This window comes from Pieris napi, chromosome 16 (genome assembly GCF_905475465.1).
Source record: "Pieris napi chromosome 16, ilPieNapi1.2, whole genome shotgun sequence".
NCBI classification, from domain to species: domain Eukaryota; kingdom Metazoa; phylum Arthropoda; class Insecta; order Lepidoptera; family Pieridae; genus Pieris; species Pieris napi.
In genome coordinates this window covers 5165033-5190120 of record NC_062249.1, presented here as the reverse complement: position 1 = coordinate 5190120, position 25088 = coordinate 5165033, and the positions used below count along the sequence as shown (strand labels likewise).

The 25088-nt window shown below is 34.7% G+C and overlaps 3 protein-coding genes and 1 long non-coding RNA gene across 20 annotated transcripts in view; 2 read left to right on the top strand and 2 right to left on the bottom strand.

Annotated features, from left to right (window-relative positions):
* The window catches only part of LOC125057310, a 36599-nt gene extending 35423 nt beyond the window's left edge, over nt 1–1176 (top strand). For all 12 annotated transcript variants that reach the window (XM_047660939.1, XM_047660937.1, XM_047660934.1 and 9 more), the window contains 2 exons: nt 598–776; nt 1037–1176. In XM_047660939.1, coding sequence (XP_047516895.1) covers nt 598–776; nt 1037–1089 — 232 coding nt within the window. In that variant the 3' untranslated portion in view covers nt 1090–1176. The remainder of the gene's footprint in view (nt 1–597; nt 777–1036) is intronic.
* On the bottom strand, nt 951–16186 carry LOC125057312 (trypsin-like). 6 transcript variants are annotated; one of them, XM_047660949.1, is made up of 9 exons: nt 16059–16178; nt 15015–15145; nt 13539–13624; nt 12950–13014; nt 12400–12599; nt 11810–11969; nt 10777–10928; nt 10327–10412; nt 951–1018 (listed from the first exon to the last, which is right to left on the bottom strand). In XM_047660949.1, the coding sequence occupies exons 1-8, from the start codon at nt 16096–16098 to the stop codon at nt 10371–10373; spliced, it is 876 nt and encodes a 291-aa protein (XP_047516905.1). In that variant the 5' UTR covers nt 16099–16178; the 3' UTR covers nt 951–1018; nt 10327–10370. The 6 variants fall into 6 exon arrangements, with proteins under 6 accessions (XP_047516905.1, XP_047516906.1, XP_047516903.1 ...); XM_047660950.1 differs by having other exon boundaries at nt 10327–10406; nt 16059–16177; XM_047660947.1 differs by lacking the exons at nt 951–1018; nt 10327–10412; nt 10777–10928; ... (3 more) ...; nt 13539–13624; nt 15015–15145 and adding exons at nt 1301–1406; nt 1493–1644; nt 2125–2284; ... (2 more) ...; nt 5742–5827; nt 7027–7157 and having other exon boundaries at nt 16059–16186.
* Nucleotides 9647–10484, top strand: LOC125057313. Its single transcript, XR_007118189.1, has 2 exons — nt 9647–10049; nt 10345–10484. It is a non-coding gene; the product is annotated as an uncharacterized LOC125057313 (long non-coding RNA).
* Nucleotides 16187–21066: 4880 nt separating the features above from the next.
* On the bottom strand, nt 21067–23556 carry LOC125057044 (tubulin alpha chain). Its single transcript, XM_047660471.1, has 3 exons — nt 23408–23556; nt 22345–22567; nt 21067–22242 (listed from the first exon to the last, which is right to left on the bottom strand). Exons 1-3 carry the CDS (start codon nt 23408–23410, stop codon nt 21116–21118), a joined length of 1353 nt encoding a protein of 450 aa, XP_047516427.1. The 5' UTR covers nt 23411–23556; the 3' UTR covers nt 21067–21115.
* Between the last annotated feature and the right edge of the window lie 1532 nt (nt 23557–25088).

The window sequence follows — 25088 nt, the reverse complement described above, 5'->3', positions numbered from 1 at the left end:
TCTCCAAAATTTACAATAAAACATGATACCATTATATACGCGCCCCGGCTACATCGGTAATATTTTCATTTACAATATTCATGGGCGAGCCGGGGCGCAATTCCTCGCGAGACCCGCTTTCTTTGATAATTTGTTACATCGGTAGCGATATAATATTGAATATTGATAACACTGATTAAGTGGGTGCACTTGAACTTGCTGTGTTTCGTTTTACACTTTCATGCTCACTATTTGCTAGATACGTGCTGTACATTTGACATAGACACTGCTCAATTTAAAATAAATTTAATTACCCGAATTTCACACGACGAATAATCATCACAACGGGCCATCCCGTTTTATACATCAACCTAAACTTATTAAATAATACGATAAGACAGTATGTAAATTATAAATAATTATAATTATTGTATATTCAATTATTAATTAAACTATAGTTACATAATTTCACTATAAATCAAATCGAAAACTAAAAATATCACCCTTTCGTAGCTGAGTTTTGCTTTCCTTGGATAAATAATTCTAAACCTTTACTTAATTTAATGGCTGTAACTCCTCTATTCTAGTTAAATATGTAAATTGAAATACATTTTCCAGATATCAAAGCAAGCCGATAGAAGGCGAGACAGTTCCCGTAAGCGAAGAGTTGTCAAGGTGGAAGATAGCGGAGGGGGATGAAGAGGGGCGAGGAAGCGCGAGGCCGCGGCTCGTGGAGGGGCTCAGTGCGGGGTCCCTCGTCGCTGATCTACTCATCGATGAAGCTCTCACTGATAAAGGTCAGTCCACTTGTCCACTTGACGCGACCCTAGTAGGTCTATAATATGGACCCGCGTTGCAAATAAATACGCTTTTCGTATTTTAATTATAATAATTATTTTATTTACATCATAAATAATATAATAAAACAGGTAATTTTAAAAGTAGACAATAAATTTTAAAGTGTCTTAATAACAGTTTCTTTAGTACATTATCCTCGTTTATATATATTTAAAAACTTTAAGCTACATATTATATTAATGTTAGTCGATTGTTACAGTGCTGTGTCGTCAAGTAGTGTTGCTGTCAGTGCGTGGGCGCGCGGCGTCGTGACGCGGTCACCTGTACCTTATATTTATTCTGTACCATACTATATCTATATCATTACTCGTTAATTATATTCATATGTGATATCCGAAACTTGTGTTTTATTTATATATTTCCTGAGATATAATTTTAATAACTTAAGTCAATTGGTTGAGCAATAAAGCGAGCTCTTGAATATAACTGCAGTTTGTACATATTTTTAACAATAGATGTTAAATAAATGAAATTGTAAAATCTCTTTAATAACTGTATAATATACTACATAGCATAAATACGATGATCATTTTTAATGAACCGGCACTGGTTATTGCTGATCCTCTCATCTGAAAACAAATTTAAATTATAAATAAATCAAAATCACCTTTGAGGCCTTTTAGTAGATAATTAAGAGAAAGATCGTGGAACTCACCGTTCGGGTAATCCATGTTGTATAGCTAGAGACCCTGGAGTTGACTCGTGGGTAGTTTGGGTGCCCACAGCTGTATCCCCATGATGTTATGCCCACTACAACCCCATTGTATATTACGGGGCCTCCGCTATCGCCCAGGCACGCGTCTTTTTCTACAATTAAGTTATTTTAATGTACCTGAAGATCTAATCATATAAGGGTATTAGCGCGAAAAATAAATACAAAATATAAAATATGATTATAATAGTAAAAAAAGGTCGTGAATAAAATTTGTGACTAGGGATTAAATTTTTAAAAGAGCAAATCTTCACTGTTTTTCATGTTAATTGTAATAGACCAAAATATGACGTTAATAATACGAACAGATGCGTGTTTGACATGTGAACGTTTCTGTTTATATATGTAATACAATAGCAGTGTCAGCCTATTGGTTTTCATGTGCGACTCTTACTCTCAGGGGTGGAGGTCGAACCTGGAACGGGGGGACCTCAAAAATCGACGACATGTGTTAAAAGGCACTTACTATGAATGAAAAATAATCAATGAAACGTTTGCAATCTGAGGCCAAGAACCAATTTGGGTTCTAGCGCCACTGAATTATTATTATAATACGTTTATGTTTTAAAACTTACGTCCAACATCAAGGATTCCTGCGCAAAGCATGTCGTTAGTGACTATGTAAGCCTGCCCCATCAATTGACTCAGCTGATTGTACCTTATGGAGCAAATTGTCAGGTTGATATTTTGTACATGCACTTCGTTGAGAACTGTTGAGCCGGCGGGCACATTTACCTGAGAATTAACAAAATCATAAATAATGTTAAACTAAAAAGAACATTATCGAGGGCCTTGATTCAAGGCATCATAATATGAAATTATGGTATGAAGAGCGCCATCTGTATTAGTATTGGGAGCAATACAACATAATGGATGGATTCTGTAATGTTTAACTATAAAAAATATTGTTAGTAACCAACCATAAAACTTATATTATTTAGAAACACCAATAGGTTAGGTTCATACCTATATGTTTGATAGTTTGGGGAGGTGAGTTAGTTCTCTTCTTTAAATACACCCATAATTATTTATTCCAATTTTTACCTTTGCTACTAAACTATTGTACTTACATTAACCACAAAAGTGTAGCTAAATTAAATTTTGCCATTGGCAATTAACCCAGACACGTATTATCAAACACATTATTTGCCGAGTAATTTTTATAGCGTTAAACAGTATTCTTCAGAAATCTCTTAACATAATAAGTTCTTACATTAGTCTGTCCCCATCCAACAAATGTAACAGGAGCTCTATCTGGCACCATATTCCCTTGTTGAGGAATAAAGGCCAGAGAGATTTGATTGCTTAGCGTCACGCGACGAGACAGAAACAATATTCCAATGTCGTTATTCCGTATTGGTATATTATAATTTTCGTGAATTACAAATCTGGATACACTCACTACTGTTCCACCTGAAACATGTTTTAAATGAAACAATATATTTTTTTTATCGGAGGGCTATCGCCTAGTATAATTCCAATATAATAGCTACACTTAGCGCATAATCTGGACTCTCAATCTTAAGAGGCATCTTTTAGCTTTTTATTCAAATTCCAGCAAGATACATTTAAAAAACCCTTTAATAGTTCAGTTCACCGTTCTTAAAACCCCAAAGTGAAAGTAAATATAAAAATAAATAGTACACTGATGTTATATCAACTGAAAATGAAACAAAATAAAGATATATTACAAATATTTACACCAATATTATACATTTCCGATCCAGGAATGCGCTTTTTTACCAATTTTAATTAAACTTTGATCGTTCCCCAATATACCAACACCTAGAATCATGCCAATTGTTAGTTTCCGCGAAATAAAATAATCTTATCAAATCAATTACAAGTGATTAACAATTTAAATAGATAACAATCGAAATTAAATAAATATTGTCCACGACCATCAGTAACATATATACATACATCAACATGGTAAACTGATAACATTTTTTTTAAATTGATGAATAAATAAAATCTACTTAATAACAGTTTTTCATAAGTGTTACATAATTGAGTATATTAATTACCTGAACCTTGCATTGTGGACCCTAATCGTACACTCAACTGCGAAGGTCTCACCATTTGACCATTTCTGAAATACATTCGATTATAAATATATCGCTTAATTCGTTGAGATAATTGCTTAAGCAATTTTTAGCTTAACCAATATTGTTAAGATGTTACCAATACCATTTTCTTATCTCCTGACTCAAATAAACAAATCAGTATTTTAAAATAATTCCATACTTTCTATTCCAGTATAAACACTCTTTAGTATGTGACTTACAAATTAATTAAAACACTCGAGCCTAAAATAAGATAAAAAATCTTTTCCAATACCTAATAAGCCAAAGAAATCGATATTTTGACGGTACATACCTTCCCTATATATCTACAACTGTATCGTTTTTGTGCGTAGTAATATTAGTTCTCTTTTAAAGAACAGTGACATTCACAATAGGAATACAAGAAATAAGGGAAAACTTTTCCAGCCATCTTACAGTTTGCAGAAAATAAATAATTCATTTATGGGCCTAAGTATACGCTGCTATAACAGGATTTTTAGTGAAATATTAGAACTGCCTTTAAACAGATTCAAAACACATATTAAAAAACATTAATGTATAAAGGTTACTACACAGTTAATGTTAATGAATGAAGTAATTGACTACCTAGAGGCTAGAACTCTAGAAGACAAAAACGCGTGGCTATAGTTCTAGTTATATTGTTATAATTTGTTTTGCTTTGAAGTGTTGTGAATATGTGTGTAATGGTGAATGTGGTAAATCACAGAACAGATTTTTTTTTTACTTATGTAACTTTAATGACGATGTGGTTTATGATATTTTCCTTTGAATAATTGTAATGTAGAGGGAGGGTAAAACTTGCTGAGTTTCTTGTCCGTTCTTCTCGGAACAAGGACTCCTGGAAGTTTTGCGAACGGATGGCGTAGACTTGCTCTTTCGCGAATTTTGTAAACGTTTTTGACATTCATAAGCATGAAGACAAATCTAAACTGATAAACGTATGAATAAACGTATTTTGATTGATTGATTGATTGCCAATAATGCAATGAAAGGTAAAGTTCTCTTAGGTCCATCTTCAAAGGATATCTATCTATCGTTCATCGCCAGCGGTTTATTTAGAATTAATACTTTAATAGATTTTTGAGAAATGTCTTCTCCATAATTCTATTAAATAAATAAAAATGTGTGCGTGTACTAGGTGTAGACACGTAAGAAGTGAAACTTCTTTATGACCTTATTTTTCGAAAAATGATCTACTACTATATGTAACTTTACAGAAATTGGTTGGTTAAATTAGATAAAGTTTAAAAAAAGGCTTTTATTATCATAGACATGGATACAAATACAATTATTTCATTTTAACTTATTACTGTACTACTATGTAGTACTAAGTTTATTACAGAATTTCATTAATTGTAATAGAATTATTAGTATTACTATCATTGTTATCGTTATTATATATTTTTGTTACTAATGGCTTCGAATCTCTTCGGATCAACCGTGGTAGGGACAAGAAAAAGATGGCGCGTAACCGAAAAATGTGACAAATGTGTGTAAATTTTTTCCAATGCCGATAAAGAAGTTTGACTTAAAAAAGCAACATGGCGCGTAACCTGCTACAAAATTTCTCCCATACGTCGATAAAGAAGTTTCACTTCAAAAGATGGCGCGTAACGGAAAAATGTCACGCGTAACGAAAAAATTTTACACTAAATTTTTTTCCAATTTAAGAATATAATAGGTGTGCCATTTAATGTAATAGCATACCTATTATATTCCTAAATATATTTTTTAATTTTATCCTAGAATGAAATCGGATACGAAATCTAATCTTTTTAATCCAATGCATAATTCCAATAATTTTTGATAGTTTTTATCTAATTCCTGTAAATGTTATCAGCATAAGTGTTTAATTTTCAGTATTATGATAATGATATAATAATTTAAGACAAATACTTCCTCATGATGTTTCAAATGTTTGATCGTTGAAATAAAATTCAGTTAATGTAAAAAATGTGATCAATCCTTGCTTTCAGATTTCAGCATTTGTTTCCTTGATGATTTTTTTGGATATGGTGCTTATGTGGGGTTCAAACGCTCGTCCCCAGAGGCGAGAGTCACATACTTAGCCGCTAGGCTGACGCTGCTCTATTTTGTCTACTTACTGAGCAAAAAAGCAGTGTGCCGAAGTGAGAACATGTGAAGTGGACAGGAGTGAACCGCCGCATGTTAAACCACGGTTCAGAAGAACCTGAAATAATAATTTGTGTAAGTCTAAATGTAGGTACGAGCCAAACTGATTCTGCTCATGTGTCTAATAAAACACCGCGTCTGTTTAATATCATTTAGAGTCAGCTTACTCCGTAACTTCATAGCGATTTACGTTACCATTATTTTTTCTATGCCGTATTTAACCTTTTTTTGTACCCGTTTAAATTTTCCTCCATAACGTTAATCACCCTTATCGTACATCCAAGGTGCTATCAGAAGCATTTTGGCAAGGCAATTTCTATATTTAGTGTAACTATAATACCAATAAAGGACCTTTTAAAGTAGTTGAAATCAGTTGAAAAGAAAAATAATAAAGGACTCCATTTATTTTTATTTTTTCGGTTTATTTTATAACATAGTTAAACTTAACAAGGTTGCTACTACTCTACACAGAATCTTTCCCTAGTATCGTTTCAATTTTAGAAACATTAATTACGGCTCTCATCTACTTCAGATTGAGACATGTTACAAAATTGCTACAATTGAAGTAGTTAACACAAAATGTAACCTTTCAGCACTATCCATATCTAAATCTCATGAAAGGTTTCCCGGACCGCATCCTTTGAAACTTAATATTGATAGCAGCGGTAGTGTTATCAGTTATTAGAATAAATGTTGTATGCAAAGTTTAACATAAAAAGTAATATATTTATTTATCAAAACGGTAGCTGGCTAAAGGCCTATGCCGTAACCCACACTACGAGCTGTCAACCGCCGGTGCTAATCCATAGCTTAATTTTAAAACAGTGTTTGGGTTGGTTCAACAACCAAGTTGGTTGTTACAGGTTGGTCATCTATTTGCATATGTATGAATTAAAAGACAGCCTTATAGGCGTTACGAAAAGTAATTACACGTGGAGAAAGATCGCCTACAAATTTAGTTTTTATTTTGTTAATGAGTATCATAATTTTGCTCCAATTGACATTTACTGCGTTTATAAGTTTAGTATTAAGTTTACAGAAAATTTATTCATTTCTCTATTACAACGAATAATATACATAAATATATTATTTCACGATTTTGAAAAATTGTTTCACATGTTTGAGACAGTTTATTGACACAAAGAGTATATATTACTGCTGAGAAATATGAGTTACAGTGACATTGAATTGTGATGTACAGTTTCCATGTGAATGAAAGCGCCCGGCTACAAATAGTATAATACGACAAATTTCTACCTGCACTGTATATGGATATCTTTCTATATTAACTGGTTGTCCTCCAATAATCCTATGGCCAGTTGAAACAGTGTCATTTAATTTGGTTAAGTCAACGATTTGAAGCTCCTCTGAATAGTCCTGTGCTTGTGCTGTTCGGAAGAATGTTTTAAATAATTATTACTTCACGACATACACATGATATTACAGAAATATCTAATTTACAAAAAATATAGATATGATAGCATCACGAAGAACTACAAACTATTAATTCTATAAATTATATAATAATTAAAGCAGTAATGTATCTAAAACTTAATTAATTAATATTTATGTAACCAATTTTATACTTCGAGAAATCAAAAGACCAACACAGAAACAAGTTACAATCTTGCCATTTTTGGCAAACGACAGGCTGGAGTATGTATGTCATTCGGCTAGTGAATAGTGAGTCGCAAATATCGGTTTTTTGTATTTTAAAATCCTATAAGCGTTGAATAATAATATTTTCCAAGCAGATTCGGCCATAGTAGTTTTGAGACTGACAATTTACAGCGGAGATATAAATCAAAGACAAAATGCACTCTATTCCGCTTAAACTTTAATAGGACGGATGTCTGAGATGACAGGTGTGTCACGAGAGCGATCATTCATCATTTAAAAAAAAACAGAAATTGCGATAAGGTTCTTTTTTACGCACCCAAGCAAGATGAAAATTAGGTATTAAAGATGCTGGGGCGTAAAGCAATAACGAAGCTATTATAACTTTATTCGACTTTTTAAAATTATTTTTTTAAACATAACATTATTATTCACGAGAATTAAAAGAAAATATAATCATTTAAAAAATCTCTTAATGGTTGGAGGCTGGAGCACTTCTTACCGAAGTAAACCGGTTTTAAAAAACCGAATAGTAAAGAATGAGACCAAATAAACCTAACGTTTTTTATAAATGGTTTATTTTTAGCAATAATTCTTAGGGTCGTAAAATTAAATGAACATACATTATAGTGATATTTAAAAAATAAATAAATTACTCACACAGGCCAAATAAGACTAATATAAAATATGTACACAACATTTTCGCTCACCACTCAACAAGTACTAATACAAAGGAGTATCTATATAGTAAATATATCCGTCATCGATGTTATCAATGATAAAGTACAACGTATAGTATTGATTGGTCACTATGATAATCTCTTAAGAACTAATTCTTCTTTTACATTTGCTAGTAACGCTTCTCGACGTACGTATCTACCTTGTTTTGGATATTTTGTTAGACAGTGTTCTCAGTAAAAAAATATAATTATCTTCAGTCAGTCGAAAATAGTTTTTATAACTCTCAGGATCTTCATCTGCTAATTCGGACACTTATAAAATTATCATTATTTCATACGATCTTAGGTAATTAAAATGCATTTTTAAAAATTGTGATTGTGATTGGCCCGATTTCTGAATTGTCAGGATGCGATGTGCCACAACGAAGCGTGGCAGGGAGCTAGTTATTAATAATAATTTATTTTCTGATTTCAGGGTGAAAAGATGTTAAGTCCAGATGATTTACTAGTAGTCCATTGAAAAGTTACATTTGGGGTTGCGTTTTTTAGAGGACGCAATTTTATTTATGGAACATGTAAGGGGGGTTAATACAAGCTTAACTCCAAGTTTGTGGGGTTGGCGTGCTTGTCCCCCGGCCGCCATCTTGGATAAAGGGGTCTAAAAACCACGTTTTTGGCTATATCTCCTAAACTATTCATCGTACATAAAACTTGTTAAGACACATTTTGTAGCAAATCGCTGTGTCTACGATTATGTCTATGTAACTTTTTATCATAAATCCAAAATTCAAAAAGTTATAGGAAAAAAGTGATAGCTAGCTACCATTCTAATAACTGATTGATAATATAATTATGTCGAAGATTACCATATCAGCAAGTTGTCTGTGGAATAGGCCTACTAGGAATACCAATAAGTAAAATTGTAGGAATAAAAAACAAATAATAATAATTTATTTGGAAAATTTGTTTAAAATAAACGAGAGATCTTAAAAGTAAGGTTAAAACTGCTGTTTTGATCGGCTTGTCATGAGCATTGACGCACCTAGTCAACTTTAGAAATAGGAAATATTTTCACTTTTTTACTTATAACTTTTAGAATTTTGGATTTATGATAAAAAGTTACATAGACATAAATGTAGGCACAGCGATTTGCTACAAAATGTGTCTTTACAAGTTTTATGTACGATGGATAGTTTAGGAGATATAGCCAAAAACGTGGTTTTTGGACCCCTTTTTCCAAGATGGCGGCCGTGGGACAAGGGTGGCGACCCCACAAACTTGTTTTTAGCTTTACGCTGACCCCAAACGCAAGGTAAGGCCTAAAAAATGTAACATTTCAATGGACTATAGAGGAGGGTGAGCAAACAGAGCGAAGTTACTTAATAATAGACCCATTGCGGGACATGACCTGTACTGTCATTGACAACTCCCTGAGGCTGCACCGGGAGGCTGTCTTCACCCCATTCGTGGAAAGCAGGTATGCTAGTGATCATAGTAGCATCGGCAACCATATTGCAAAAAATCGGAATATTGATAACACGTATTAAGTGGTTGCAATTTAATGAACTTGCTGTGTTTCGTTTTACACTTTCATCCTCACTATTTGCTAGATACGTGCTCGGTTAAGAAATATTTTCATAGCTTCTTAATGTAAAATTGACACTGCTCAATTTGAAAGAAATTTAAATACATGAATTTTACAAATGTGACGAATAATCATAACGGGATGGTTTTAAAGATCAACATACCTAAATTTAAGACAGTATGTAAAACGTAAAACTTGCGTAGGAAATCGTGACGTATAATGGCTTAGTTATATTCAATCATTGATCAAACGTTAATTAAGTAATTTCGATAGAAGATAACGGAGGGGGATGAAGAGGGGCGAGGAATCACGAGGCCGCAGCTCGTGGAGGGGCTCACCGCTCAGTGCGGGGTCCCTCGTCGCTGGCCTACTCATCAATGAAGCTCTCACTGATAAAGGTCCCAGGCACACTTGACGCGACTCTAGTAGGTCATCGCATGTTAATTTGTACTCGCCTTGCAAATAAATACGCTTGCCATATTTTACTTATTATCATTACTTTATTTACATCATAAATAATACAATAATACAGGATATTTAAAAGTAGAAATTAGATGTAAAAGTGTCTTAATAACAGTTTCTTTAGTACATTATCCTCGTTTATATATACATTATACATATTTAAGAACTTTTATTTCAACGCACATAAAGCTTTGTGCTACATATTATATTAATGTTGGTCGATTGTTTCAGTGCTGTGTCGTCAAGTAGTGTTGCTGTCAGTGCGTGGGCGCGCGGCGTCGTGACGCGGTCACCTGTACCTTATATTTACTCTGTACCATACTACATCTATATCATTACTCGTTAATTATATTCATGTGTGATATCCGAAACTTGTGTTTTATTTATACTTTTCCTGAGATAGAAATTTAAGAAAAACTTAAGTCATTGGTTGAGCAATAAAGCGAGCTCTTGGAATTACTTACTACTTACTAAATGAAATTGTAAAATCTCTAATAACTGTATAATATACTACATAGCATAAATACGATGATCATTTTTAATGACCCGGCACTGGTTATTGCTGATCCTCTCATCTAAAAATAAATTTAAATTATAAATAAATCAAAATTAGCTTTGAGGCCCTTTTTAGCACATAATTGAGAGAAAGATCGTGGAACTCACCGTTCGGGTAATCCATGTTGTATAGCTAGAGACCCTGGAGTTAACTCCTGGGTAACTTGGGTGCCCACAGCTGTATCCCCATGATGTTATGCCCACTACAACCCCATTGTATATTACAGGTCCTCCGCTATCGCCCTGGCACGCGTCTTTTTCTAAAATTAAGTTATTTTAATGTATCTGAAGATCTAATCATATAATAGAGTAAAACTTAGTCGGACTATTTTTTACAAAAACAAAAAATAAATACCAACAGTCTTTTGAAAATATGCTATAATAAAAAAAAAGGTCATGAATAAAATTTGTGTCTTGGTGTTTAATTATTAAAAATACGAATTTATAAATGTGACTAATTTTCACTGTTTTTTATGAAAATTGTAATAGACCAAAATGTGACGATAATAATACGAACAGAAGCGTGTTTGACATGTGAACGTTTCTATTTATATAAAGTATATAAATCAGTGGCGCTACAGCCTCTTTAGGTCTTAATCTCAGATTTATGAATCTGTTTCATGATCATTTTTAAATCATGAAAAGGTGATCAGCCTTCAGTGCCTGACACACGCCGTCGATTTTTTGGGTCTAAGACATGTCGGTTTCCTTCACCGTTCGAGCAAATGTTAAATGCGAACATAGAAAGAAAGTCCATTGGTGCACAGCCAGGGATGGAACCTACGACCTCAGGTACGAGAGTCGTACGCTGAAGCCACTAGGCCAACACTGCTCTATACCGCTTTCTGTGATACAATAGCAGTATCAGCCTAATGATTTTCATGTGCGACTCTCACCCCTGAGGTCCCCCGGCCCAGGTTCGATCCCCGGCCGTGCACCAATAGACTTTCTGCCTTTCGTACAGTGAAGGAAACCAGCATGTCTCAAATACAAAAATCGACGACATGAGTAAAAAGGCTGATCACTTAGTATGAAATAAAAATATTCAATGAAACGTTTGCAATTTGACGCCAAGAACCATTTTGGGTTCTAGCGCAACTGGATATTATTATTATAATTACGTTTATGTTTTAATACTTACGTCCAACATCAAGGATTCCTGCGCAAAGCATGTCGTTGGTGACTATATAAGTCTGCCCCGTCAATTGACTCAGCTGATTGTACCTTATGGAGCAAATCGTCAGGTTGATATTTTGTACATGCACTTCATTGAGAACTGTTGAGCCGACGGGCACATTTACCTGAGAATTTACAAAATCTTTAATAACGGCAAACTAAAAAGACATTATCAAGTGCCTAGATTCAAGGCACAAGCATATGAAATTACTAGCTGACCCGGCAAACGTTGTTTTGCCTATGTATATTATATCTAGAAAACATTTTTTTAGTTCAATAAAAAATAAGGGTTGATCGTAGAGGGGGGTAAATTAGGGGTTGTATGTAGTCTTACTGTATCATAAATTTGGGGTTTGAAAAATAGTTGCCGATTCTCAGACTTACTGAATATGCATAAAAATTTCATAAAAATCGGTTAAGCCGTTTCGGAGGAGTATGGGAACGAACATTGTACATTTACCAGAAAAGTGTAGCTAAAAGAAATTCCGCCAATGGCAGAACATTTGCCGAGCCAGCGTCAAACAGTATTCCCCTACTAACACAATAAGTTCTTACATTAGTCTGTCCCCATCCAACATATGTAACAGGAGCTCTATCTGGCACCATATTCCCTTGCTGAGGAATAAATGCCAGAGAGATTTGATTGCTTAGCGTCACGCGACGAGACAGAACCAATATTCCAATGTCGTTATTCCGTATTGGTATATTATAATTTTCGTGAATTATAAATCTCGATACACTCACTACTGTTCCACCTGAAACATGTTTTAAATGAAACAATATATTTCTTTAATCGGAGGGCCCAAGGCTATCGCCAAGTATAATTCCAATACGTCAAATCTTTTGAGAAGTCACACTTAGCGCATTATTTAGGAAGCATCTTTTAGCTTTTTATTCAAATACCCTTTAATAGTTAATTTAAATAGATAACAATCAAACTTAAATTTTTACCTCGACCATCAATAACATATATACAATATACATACATCAATATGATAAACTAGTAACATTTTTATTAAATTGATAAATAAATAAAATCTAAAATAATAAATAAATAAAATAACAGTTTTTTCACAAGTATAACAAAATTGTGTATGTTAATTACCTGAACCTTGCATTGTGGACCCTAAGCGTACACTCAACTGCGAAGGTCTCAGCATTTGACCATTTCTGAAATATATCCGATTATAAAAAAAAACTCATAAATAAGCGGTGCAACCACAGGGCTCTTCTGCATTAACCCTTTTGCCTTTTCTTAAGGCATTAGGATTAACATACCTATTATATTCTTAAATATATTTTTAATTTTATTCCTAGAATGAAATCGGATACGAAATCTAATCTTTTTAATCCAATGCACAATTCCAATATTTTTTTATAGTTTTTATCTAATTCCTGTAAATGTTATCGGCAAAAGTGTTTAATTTTCAGTATTATGATAATGATATAATAATTTAAGACAAATACTTCCTCATGATGTTTCAAATGTTTGATCGTTTTTATAATATTCAGTTAATGTAATAAAGGCGGTTAATCGCGGAAAAAAAGCGGATATTCAGTTAATGTAATCCTTGCTTTCAGATTTCAGCATGTTTCCTTGATGATTTTTGGATATGGTGGGGTTCGCTCGTCCCCAGAGGTGAGAGTCGCATACTTAGCCGCTAGGCTGACGCTGCTCTATTTTGTCTACTTACTGAGCAAAAAAGCAGTGTGCCGAAGTGAGAACATGTGAAGTGGACAGGAGTGAACCGCCACATGTTAAACCACCGTTTAGAAGAACCTGAAATAATCATTTGTGTTAGTCTAAATGTGGGTACGAGCCAAACTGATTCTGTTAAATATCATTTAGAGGTAGGCTTATTCCGCAACTTCATAGCGATTTCATTGTTAAGCTTTCTCTCAGCTCCCAATGGTCGTCAACTCTCATACGGGTAATTTCATATCAGCATTATTTTATGTTCCTGTGCAGTATTTAAATTTTGTGGTACCTGTATTTCAATTTTCCTTCACTTACGAGTAAATCACGCTTATCGTACGTCGAAGGTGCTATATAGGCATTTTGGGAAGGCAATTTCTATCTTTAGTGTAACTATTATAATACGAATAAACAACCTTTAAAAGTTGTTGAAATCAGTTGAAAAGAAATACAATAAAGGATTCCATTTTGTGTTTTTTTTTGTTTTTTTCTAAATCATAGTTAAACTTAACAAGGTTGCTACTACTCTTTCTACTTTATCTACTTCAGATCGAGACTTGTTACTAAAACGCTAACACAAAATGTAACCTTTCAGCACTATCCATATCTAAATCTCATGAAAGGTTTCCCGGACCGCATCCTTTGAAACTTAATATTGATAGCAGCGATAGTGTTATCAGTTATTAGAATAAATGTTGTATGCAAAGTTTAACATAAAAATAATATATTTATTTACCAAAACGGTAGCTGGTGGAAAGTACTGGCCTACTCTTTCTATAAATCGAGGTATTGTGCATCAGCTATTTCAATGCAATTGTTTTCGTATTATTTTGTCTGCTCTATGAAGAGTCTACTTTTATATCCATTGGATATTTTACAAACCACTACCTGATCCTGAATCCTCTCTAAGTCTCTGAATACCAGAGATGCTGGTGTGGATCGAGTCCCACATACCGCTGCTACTTTCAGAGGGATATTTCCACCATTTTTGGGATATCAAAAAAGGCCTATGCCGTAACCCACAGTTACCCCACACTACGAGCTGTCAACCGCCGTTGCTGCTCCAATAGCTTAATTTTAAAACAGTGTTTGGGTTACAGGTTGGTCCTTTAGTTGCATATGTATGAATTAAAGTCAGCCTCATAGGCGTTACGAAAAGTTACACATGGAGAAACATCACCTACAAACTTAGTTTTTATTTTGTTAATAATCCTAATTTTACTCCAATTGACATTGACTGCGTTTTTAATTTTAGTATTACGTTCACAGAAAAAAACTTTAAACATATAATCTTATTATTTTACGATTTTGAAAATTGTTTCACCGGTCTGAGACAGTTTATTAATACAAAGAGTATAGATTACTGCTGAGAAATATGAGTTACAGTGACATATTGAATTGTTATCTAGTATAGTTTCCGTGTGAATGAAAGCGCGCAGCTGCAAGTAGGTACTATAATACGGCAAATTTCTACCTGCACTGTATATGGATATTTTTCTATATTAACTGGTTGTCCTCCAATAATCCTATGGTTAGTTGATAGAGTGTCATTTAATTTGGTCAAGTCAACGATTTGAAGCTCCTCGGAATAGTCCTGTGCTTGTGCTGTTCGGAAGAATTTTTTAAATTATTACTTCAGGATATACACATGAATATCTACGTATAATTTACAAAAAGCATCACGAAAAAGTACGAACTATTAATTCTATAAATTATGAGTAATGTACCTACGTATAAAATAATTAAATAATATTTATGTAACCAATTTTATACTTGGAGAAATCAAAAGACCAACACAGAAACCAGTTGCAATCTTGCCATTTTTGGCAAAGGACCGGCTGGAGTATGTATGTCATTCGGCTGGTGAATAGTGAGTCGCAAAATATATCGGTTTTTTGTATTTTAAAATCCTATAAGCGTTGAAAAAATAATGTTTTCTAAGGAGATTCGGCCATGATAGTTTTGAGACTGACAATTTACAGCGGAGATATAATCAAAGACAAAATGCACTCTATTCCGCTTAAACTCTAATGGGACGGATGTCTGAGATGACCGTAGTATCACGAGAGCGATTATTATCATTAATAAAATCTTAGAAATTTCGATAACGTTTTATTTTTTTACGCACCCAAGCGAGGCGAATTTTAGGTACCTATTCAAGATGCTTGCGCGTAATGCAATAATTAAGCTATTTTTTTTAGCTTTTAGCTATTATTATTATCATTTACGAGAAATAAAAGTAAATGTAAACATTTAAAAAATCTATTAATGGTTGATGTACTTCTTACCAAAGTAAACCGGTTTAAAAAAAACACAAACGAATAGTAAAGAATGAGACTAAATAACGTTTTTCATACGTCGTAGTAATACCATACGAATATAGTTTTTACAAACGATTAGTATGTACTAATAAAAAAATTGTAAATGATTTTTATTTTTATCGAGCAATCGGTCTTAGGATCCTTTTATTAAATAAACATAGATTAAGTGATATTTAAAAAATAAATAAATTACTCACACAGGCCAAATAAGATTAATATAAAATATGTACACAACATTTTGGCTCACCACTCAACAAGTACTAATACAAAGGAGTATCTAGGTACTAAATATATCAGTCATCGATGTTATCAATGATAAGATACAACGTATTGGTCAATATGACAATCTCTTAAGAATTAGCAACATTTGAGAAATTATTTGTTTACCGACATAAAAAGATAAATTAAGTTCACGAGTTAATTTGAATATACGTATATTTTTTCGCGTGTGCGTCTATTACGGGGGACTTCCCCATAATAGCCCAGAACCCCACAGATTCACGTTCCGCCCAAGCTTTTATACTTACCTGTCCGAAATAACATGAAATAAACACATAATTGCTTGCCTCGACTTGCAAAATATAATATAGTTTCAAGCTAGGGGATCTGATAAAAAACGCCGTAGATCTCTTCAAGGGTTTATTTTTAAATAAATCAACACGCAGAAATTCTGCACTAATTAGCTACTTCAATTTCGCGCACTTCACACAGTACTTTATTACTTGTCTTCTTCACCATTCGCACTTCAATGTTAATATTCTCTTGGAATCGCACTCGAAACTGAAATTTTCGGCTCACTTATATATCCCTGGGAATACTCTTGGACGATGTTCGAGAGCTTACTAAATACCAGTTTAGATCCTGTTATTTTATCCCTATCGCACAATTCTAGAACGTACGTAGTCTTTATCTCTTTCGCACATCGCTCCGGTCTTGTCAGTCTCAATCAGTCTGGCTTCGAGAAGGTCTTCTTCACTTCCCTAAGATCTTCCGTCTATTTAGCTTATCATTCCGTCCCTGTCTCACTTCCACTCAGGAATATTATATTTTCTTTTTATCACTCTAGAATATTCCTTTATCAAAGGGATATAACCAATCCTGCAAACGCCTGAAATCGGGTTTCCTGAAAACTGTATCAATTAACTACACTTGCTCTGAAACAGCCTGACAAAATGTTTCAGTCTCAAGTTACAATTTTCTTTCATGTGATAAACCTCCTGAAATGGTCAGAAATCACGTTTTGCTTGCCACGTCGAGCACGCACTTAAACTTGTGGAAATATGAAGAAATATTACAGTCAACCCATCTTCTAAACAATACCTATTAACAAATAACGAAATAATATTACTAATTAAGGAAGGACTTAAAGACGAAAAGAAACTAAAACGATTTTATACATTTGATATTGCATCCAGTAGTTAGTTGTCGGCCCACGCTTAGGTTAAAAATATGAAAGGTCATGGACCTTCCATATAAATACTTGCCTTGCACGCATTAAGTTATTTTTACCACGGTACATCGTGCCGGACTTATTCCCGGAGGCCCACCCCCTTTACCCTTAAATTCAGAATCGAGATTTGGAACTAAGCAAGGCAAATCCTATATGTATTGGCATAACGTATTTAGGTAACAGATGTTTTCGTATATAAAACCGGCAGTACCTTTTAAGTTCATTCTATAATTAATCAACAGTTTTATCTAGCGCTAACATACATATATATGACACATAAATAATATACTGATACTTGTAATTCCCCTAATCAAGATCTTTATTATTCATTTACAGCTATTTTAAAGTTACATTAATATTGTCTAATATTGTTTTTACATATGACTCATAATTGTAATTGTAACCTCTATTTCTACCCTTTGTTGTTGTGTTTGACAAATTTGCACGTCATTATGTGGCAGAATATGCGATCTTTAGATTGTACCCCCAATACATACTTGTACCATATTCTTGCAAATAAATTATATTTATTATTAGTAGATAGGTTCGTTTACTTACCAATCTTAATGTGTATTATTAATTTAGATGAAAAGCCAATCATATTTTTTTAAAGAATGTATTAGAATTTAGTACTATACGAACGTTACCTACTAGCAGTATAATGGGGTATCAGTACCTATTTTCTTTGGTCTTTGAGGCTAATCCGTGAACTGAAATGTGATGGCGTTGGTATAAAGATCGATAAACAACATCTTTATGTACGCGTAAAACCGTAACGCGAAGTCGGTCTAGGAAAGTTTTTGTTGGATATAATACCTACTGTTTCCAATAGTAGTTAACAATTAACAAAAAATATTAACGTCAAGCTTTAACGACTACGGGACTTAATTTTCCTGTTATAATGACCCAGATTCATGTATGTAACGAGTAGTTACTGGGAATTAAAGTTGAACAAGTAATCCTTGGATAGTCCTACGCAGCTTGTTTGTGGGCGATCTGACATCATTTTTATTCTAGCCTTATATGGTGCGATCGCGACGGCTGCCTGCTTATGACACAATATTATGCTAATTTATTCGGAACAAATTTACATTGAACGTAAAACATGTAACATATTCGTGAAATGTATTATCACTTTTTACTAGGTACTGAAGTAACTGAAAAATTTAAAACGTCGCCTCAACACTTATAGATCTCGTAAGAATTTTATTAGTTCTGTTCTGGGTAGAAGATAATATTGACATTTTATCTATACAAGACCTATAAACATTTTGTTTGTATTTGCATTCAATTTATTGGCCGGCAGTTAAAGTTAACTTAAAATTTATCAAGTATCTTAGCCATAGCTATTAAATTTTCAAATATATGAGACAATTTCTTAAACATGGACCAAAGATACATTTTTATCAATAATTATTTTGCTTTATTTATTAATAGCATCTTTGAGCGTACCTATGATTTAATAGTCCGGGAGGTAGCGTTGCATTTTTGGCAGTGATTTTACGCCGACTATTTTCCTTCTTTCACTATTAATCTCGAAATACTTATAACTGAATCAAGCGTCAGCTGGCGCACCTGCGGTGGGTGTGGAATTGGGAGGTTGCGAAAGAAGTAAAAAAAATTAAAAAATTAAGTAATAGTACGCTGCCTGAAACTTTTTCCGTAAATAGTTGATGTCATACTGAGCACAAAAAAAATCGTCAGCTGGATCGTGAAGGGGGGATTATGCGTCAGCTGCTCGCATGAACTTGTAATAAAATCACGTGAAATAAAGTCATAGTATGCCGGATGAAATTGGACTACGTGATCGTTTAAATAATTCAAAGTACGAAAATAGCAATCAGCTGCGTGTATAGCGGTGGAAAGACCGTCAGCTGACGCAGTAAAGGTAAAGATTTTTCTAGAAATGCACTTCTGAGAACTGTGAAAAAACGAGACAAAATGCACGAGATGAAATAAAATCGAGTGTAAAATGAAATAAACGCAAAATAAAACGAAATATAGAAATAAGAAGATCGCAAAAGTTATTCGTTGTCGATGGTATCGCTATCATCATCATTGTCTGACGAATCATCGGCCGAACTGTCCTGCAGGAAATCGTTCTCTTCGTCTTGATCGAGTTCTTGGCCTCGATTCTCTTCACCGTCATCTGTAAATGACCATGTAAATTATCAAAATTAGGCTACTAGAAAGCTCAAAGAAAGTGTCACCGACAAAAATTCCATACCGCCAATATTGTCGCTGCTATCCGTTATACTGGTGACTGATAGGGGTACTTGATCTCCTTCGAACCATTTGAAGACATATTTGTCGTCGTTTTCTTTCCATCCCCAGTCCGTGGGAGATAATTGAGATGGATCTTGAAGGTGAGCATGGCTCCAAAGGTGCGCTATGTATGACGTGCGCAGTAAATGCTGGCGTAGCTCGGATTTACATGGTGGGAAGATCGCCCCGTCGATACGGCTTTTCCACTTGAGCACGCCGTTTTTCTCATTGATTTGATAATTTTTCGCGAAGGTAGCAACGCGTGTAGCGTTGACATCGTTTATCGATTTAAACCCGTACAAGCGACAAACTAATTCTTCAATCGTTATGAAGACCTTGTCTAATTCACGACTCGGAATAGTTGCGATATCCCCCAACGCTTGCATATATGCCTGTGATTTTCGCAACAATTGTAAAGGCTTTTTTTTCTTTCCTGTAAAATGCGGGATTAAAATCACAGCCTGTGAGGGCATGGAAACCTGGCAACGCAGAGCACAATCGGTTCCCAAGGTCCGTTCGTTCGACGAGGAGAACCGAAACTGATTGTGTACGACAAAGATTCCCCAGGCAGATGCTGCTTTGAAATTTTAGGGGGAGAGGTTTAGGTAGCACGAAGGTCGTGCTATGGGTTCAAGCAAGGCCAGAATGTATCGCAAAATATGTGTTTGAAAGCGAACAGCCTGACAGCAATGCTCCAAAATTTTAAATCTTGACTGGGTCAGCTGACGGTCTTTCCACCGCTACATAAACAGCTGATTGTTGTTTTCGGACTCTATATTTTTTGTAGAATCACGGAGTTAAATTTCATTCGGCGTATTATAACTTTTTTTTTTTACGTCTTTTTTTCACAAGTGCATGCGGGCAGCTGACGCATAATCCCCCCTCCACGATGCAGCTGATGATTTTTTTTTTGCTCAGTATGACATCAACTATTCATGGAACAAGTTTCAGCCGGCGTACTATTACTTTATTTTTTTTACCTCTTTCGCAGCCTCCTACACCCGCACCCACCGCTACTTGAGCAGCTGACGGTCGGTTCACTTATTAGTCATATAAGATCAACTATCGATGTTAATATCAGCCGGCTTACTATGACTTTCGCATTTGCAACGCTACCTCCCGGACTATAATAATTTATGTGCCTCGGTGAACTCGCCATATTCATCATCGAATATAAAATTTTATACTATTTCACAAATAAATAAATTTTAATCAACGCTTGGACCAGATTGGTTTAGATATTTTTGAATGCAGACCAAAAGCCGTGATCCACTATTTATTGAACGTCTTTGAAGTTTTAAATATCCATCCGATATTATATTCTAATTTCTAACCATAATAAATTTCAAGATAATTATTCTAAGAGACAAATAAACAAGTTAAATTCTTGTCACAGATGTGTATGTAATTGTTCTTTTTTATTAGAAAACTGTTAATAGAATTGAAGTAGAATTATTATAACTATGGAAATTTAGGAAAGAAACACAATATAAATCAAATTCTTTTATTCACGTTTGGTGCGGAATGATTGAAAATAAATTAGTACTCTTCAGCACCCTCGCCTTCTCCCTCAGCAGAGTCCATACCGACCTCTTCGTAGTCCTTCTCAAGAGCTGCCAAGTCCTCACGGGCCTCGGAGAACTCTCCCTCCTCCATACCCTCACCGACGTACCAGTGGACGAAAGCACGCTTGGCGTACATAAGGTCGAACTTGTGGTCCAAACGAGCCCAAGCCTCAGCGATGGCAGTGGTGTTAGACAACATGCACACGGCACGCTGTACCTTGGCCAAGTCACCACCAGGAACAACAGTGGGTGGCTGGTAGTTAATACCAACCTTGAAACCGGTAGGACACCAGTCTACAAACTGAATGGTGCGCTTGGTCTTGATGGTAGCAATGGCAGCGTTTACGTCCTTAGGAACGACGTCACCACGGTACAACATGCAGCAAGCCATGTATTTGCCGTGACGGGGGTCGCATTTTACCATCTGGTTTGCGGGCTCAAAGCAAGCGTTGGTGATTTCGGCAACCGACAACTGTTCGTGGTACGCCTTCTCAGCAGAGATGACTGGGGCGTAGGTGACCAACGGGAAGTGGATACGTGGGTAGGGGACCAAGTTGGTCTGGAACTCGGTAAGATCGACGTTGAGTGCGCCGTCGAAACGCAGGGAGGCCGTAATTGAAGAAACGATTTGACCGATAAGCCTGTTCAGGTTAGTGTATGTTGGGCGTTCAATGTCCAAGTTACGTCTGCAGATGTCGTAGATAGCTTCATTGTCGACCATGAAGGCACAGTCTGAGTGCTCCAGGGTGGTGTGGGTGGTGAGGATGGAGTTGTAGGGTTCAACAACAGCAGTGGAGACTTGGGGAGCTGGGTAGATAGCGAACTCAAGCTTAGACTTCTTTCCGTAGTCCACTGAGAGACGCTCCATAAGAAGAGATGTGAAACCAGATCCAGTGCCTCCTCCGAATGAGTGGAAGATAAGGAAACCCTGAAGACCAGTGCACTGGTCAGCAAGCTTGCGGATTCTGTCAAGGACTAGGTCTACGATTTCCTTTCCGATTGTGTAGTGACCACGCGCGTAGTTGTTGGCAGCATCTTCCTTACCAGTGATAAGTTGTTCTGGATGAAACAACTGTCTGTATGTGCCTGTGCGAACCTCATCTGTAAAGAAGAAATAATATAGAATTTATACATCACTCTCAATAAAAATAAAAAAAAACTGTTGAAATCATATGAAAAATTATGATTTTTTACAACACTCACCAACTACTGTAGGCTCCAAGTCAACAAACACAGCCCTGGGGACGTGCTTGCCGGCTCCGGTCTCACTGAAGAAAGTGTTGAAAGAGTCATCACCACCACCAATGGTTTTGTCTGTGGGCATCTGACCATCAGGCTGGATGCCATGCTCAAGGCAATACAGCTCCCAGCAGGCATTACCGATCTGGACTCCCGCTTGACCAACGTGGACTGAGATACATTCACGCTGTGGACAAAAAAAAAATAGTTATATTTGAACTATTCTTATAAACCTATAAACAATTTTAATTGCGAAAAAAACCAGGTATAAATTAAAATTATAATCAAAGTAATAGGTTGCTGCTAGTTAAATAACCTCATTTTAGGTGAAACGCCCTGTAAGGGCCTACTTGTTACTACTAAAGTACACAGTACACCAGTTACAAGTACATACTTCATGAAAGGTACTTTTTTATTCATAAGTTCATAACCCAGATGAAAGTTAGGTGAAAGTTATTGTTCGCATCTACGATCGTAAGACTTTCGTGGCAAAACGTCTTCTACGTAGACACGATGTATATTCCAGTAATGAGAATAAAATATTGAATAAGGCTAGCTGCTCAACCGCCGGCAAATAATAATCAATAACTTATCAATGACGTCACTTCTAGTTCCTTGGCAATTCGGCCTCCATTTAGGTCAAACACGTCATCTTGTCGCCAATATATGAAGACTATATTGTGAAATCTTTAAATAAATTGAGGAAGTCTGGAACTAGACAGATAATGGAATGGGCCTACTTACATCTCTTAAAAATGGACGAGAAGAATTAGATAAATGAGTAAAAAAATTAAGGGATATTATTCTATTTATAGAAGTGTCATTACTGGAACTTGGAAGACCGAAAAGTATTGGCGAGGTGGAGAGAGATTAAACAATAGAATATTCAATTTTCAAAGAAAGAATGCCACACCCGGCCTCGTGTAAACGCCGACAAGATGGCGCATCCACCCGGCATTTTAGCATCATATCGATTAGAATTCACAACGACTAGATAACAAGTATAATATATAATAAAGAAACTCACCATATTGAAGTAGTTTGCTTGAACTAACGTAGAAATAAATTATTTAAATAAATGTCAGTCGACGTTCAGCGGGACCAGTTAAGTGGCTTGCCGAACGGTTAATAACGTTGAATTTTCCGTTACGGGAGCTTATATAGAACCGGTTTAGCGGGGGTAGACGCTATAAATGCTCTACTCTGATTGGAGGCCGCAATGCCGCAGAGGCGTATCGACCAATACATTTCAAGCACACTATCTCACCATTGTAGGAATATGTGGGTTGGTGATTCATATTGTCCATAGTGATGCATTAAATTTTCGATAAAAACTTGAGTATGTCTTGTTATATTTAGATGAGCTTAAAAAAAGACAGTGAAAGCTTTGACTTCCGTATGACAAAATCCAGCACATTGTTGGCGAACGTTTACTTTATTAAAAGGGAGAACTTTACACGTTTTTTTTAATCGGATTTTCTTTTTATTAATCACTTGGAAACATTGAAATATTAAAAAGTAAAAATAACCTAACAAACACGTTACGTTAACGTTAAATTATATTGAAAGATGAGTCCTAGGAAATTAGTTGATATCATCTTTAAAAATTGTATTTTAAGCCATAAATGGGGATTGCTCAAAGGAATATGTGTGATGAAAAGTAATACTAAAAATAATTAATTTCATAATGATTCCTTCAATAATTAGATATAATAAAGGATAATTTTAATGAATAAAAAATGTGTACGTCCTAAATATATATATATATAAGAATATTAGTTTACTGGGACACTTTAATTTTGTTGATTTTTAAACCTCAATTAAGTTTGAAAACATTTAAAGATTAATTAGCACATGATGTGTTCTCAAGGCAATTGAAATTTATTTTATTTTATTGAGTACTATCGATGAAGCCCATCTTTGGTACACCACTATAGAATGCTGTTAGTGTGAGTGAGTGCAGATGTTGAGAAAATCGATGAATAACATCCCCACACATACACATTTTGTAACCGTCTGGATTTATTTTATGTTTTTTTACTATTATTTAAAGATCTACTCAAAATGACAGGGAACTACGTCGTTAAAGGGGATTAAAATTCCAAGTATTTGTAAGTTTAACAGTCCAGATTTTATAACTAAGCTGAATTTGAATAGGTTAAAAATAAAAGTAGGCACAAAATAACGGTAGGTACAATTATATTATAGAGATCATAGGTGTCTGCTACCTTTTCGGCAGAATTTATGAATACCTTTTGAAGAAATCATTTTGAAAATAGGTTGTTAACTTGGCTAAGTTTTTGAACATTTATTCGCATATATTTTTATATCTACATATATATCTGTATCTCATACTTATTATTTTACTGAGTTGCACGCCATCTATTGGGGTAATTGGGTACTACAGTAAATTTAAGTGACCAATAAAGACAGTTTTCTAATACAGCAAAAGTGACATCTATTAAAAATGTTGTAAACTACTAAGAATGTAATGTTTATAAAGTTGTACCCATAACGGATCTATTTTTCTTAATCTTTATTTAAAAGTGAGTTTATAATAACATAATTTTATCTTATTGAATTTTTATTATATACTTGTTATACCCTACTATTTAAGTACCTGGATACATAGCATACATTTATTATTAAAGTAATATTTAACTTTAAATTTTCCCGCGTTAAGAATTTTGTAACAAGAGTGCTGTGTA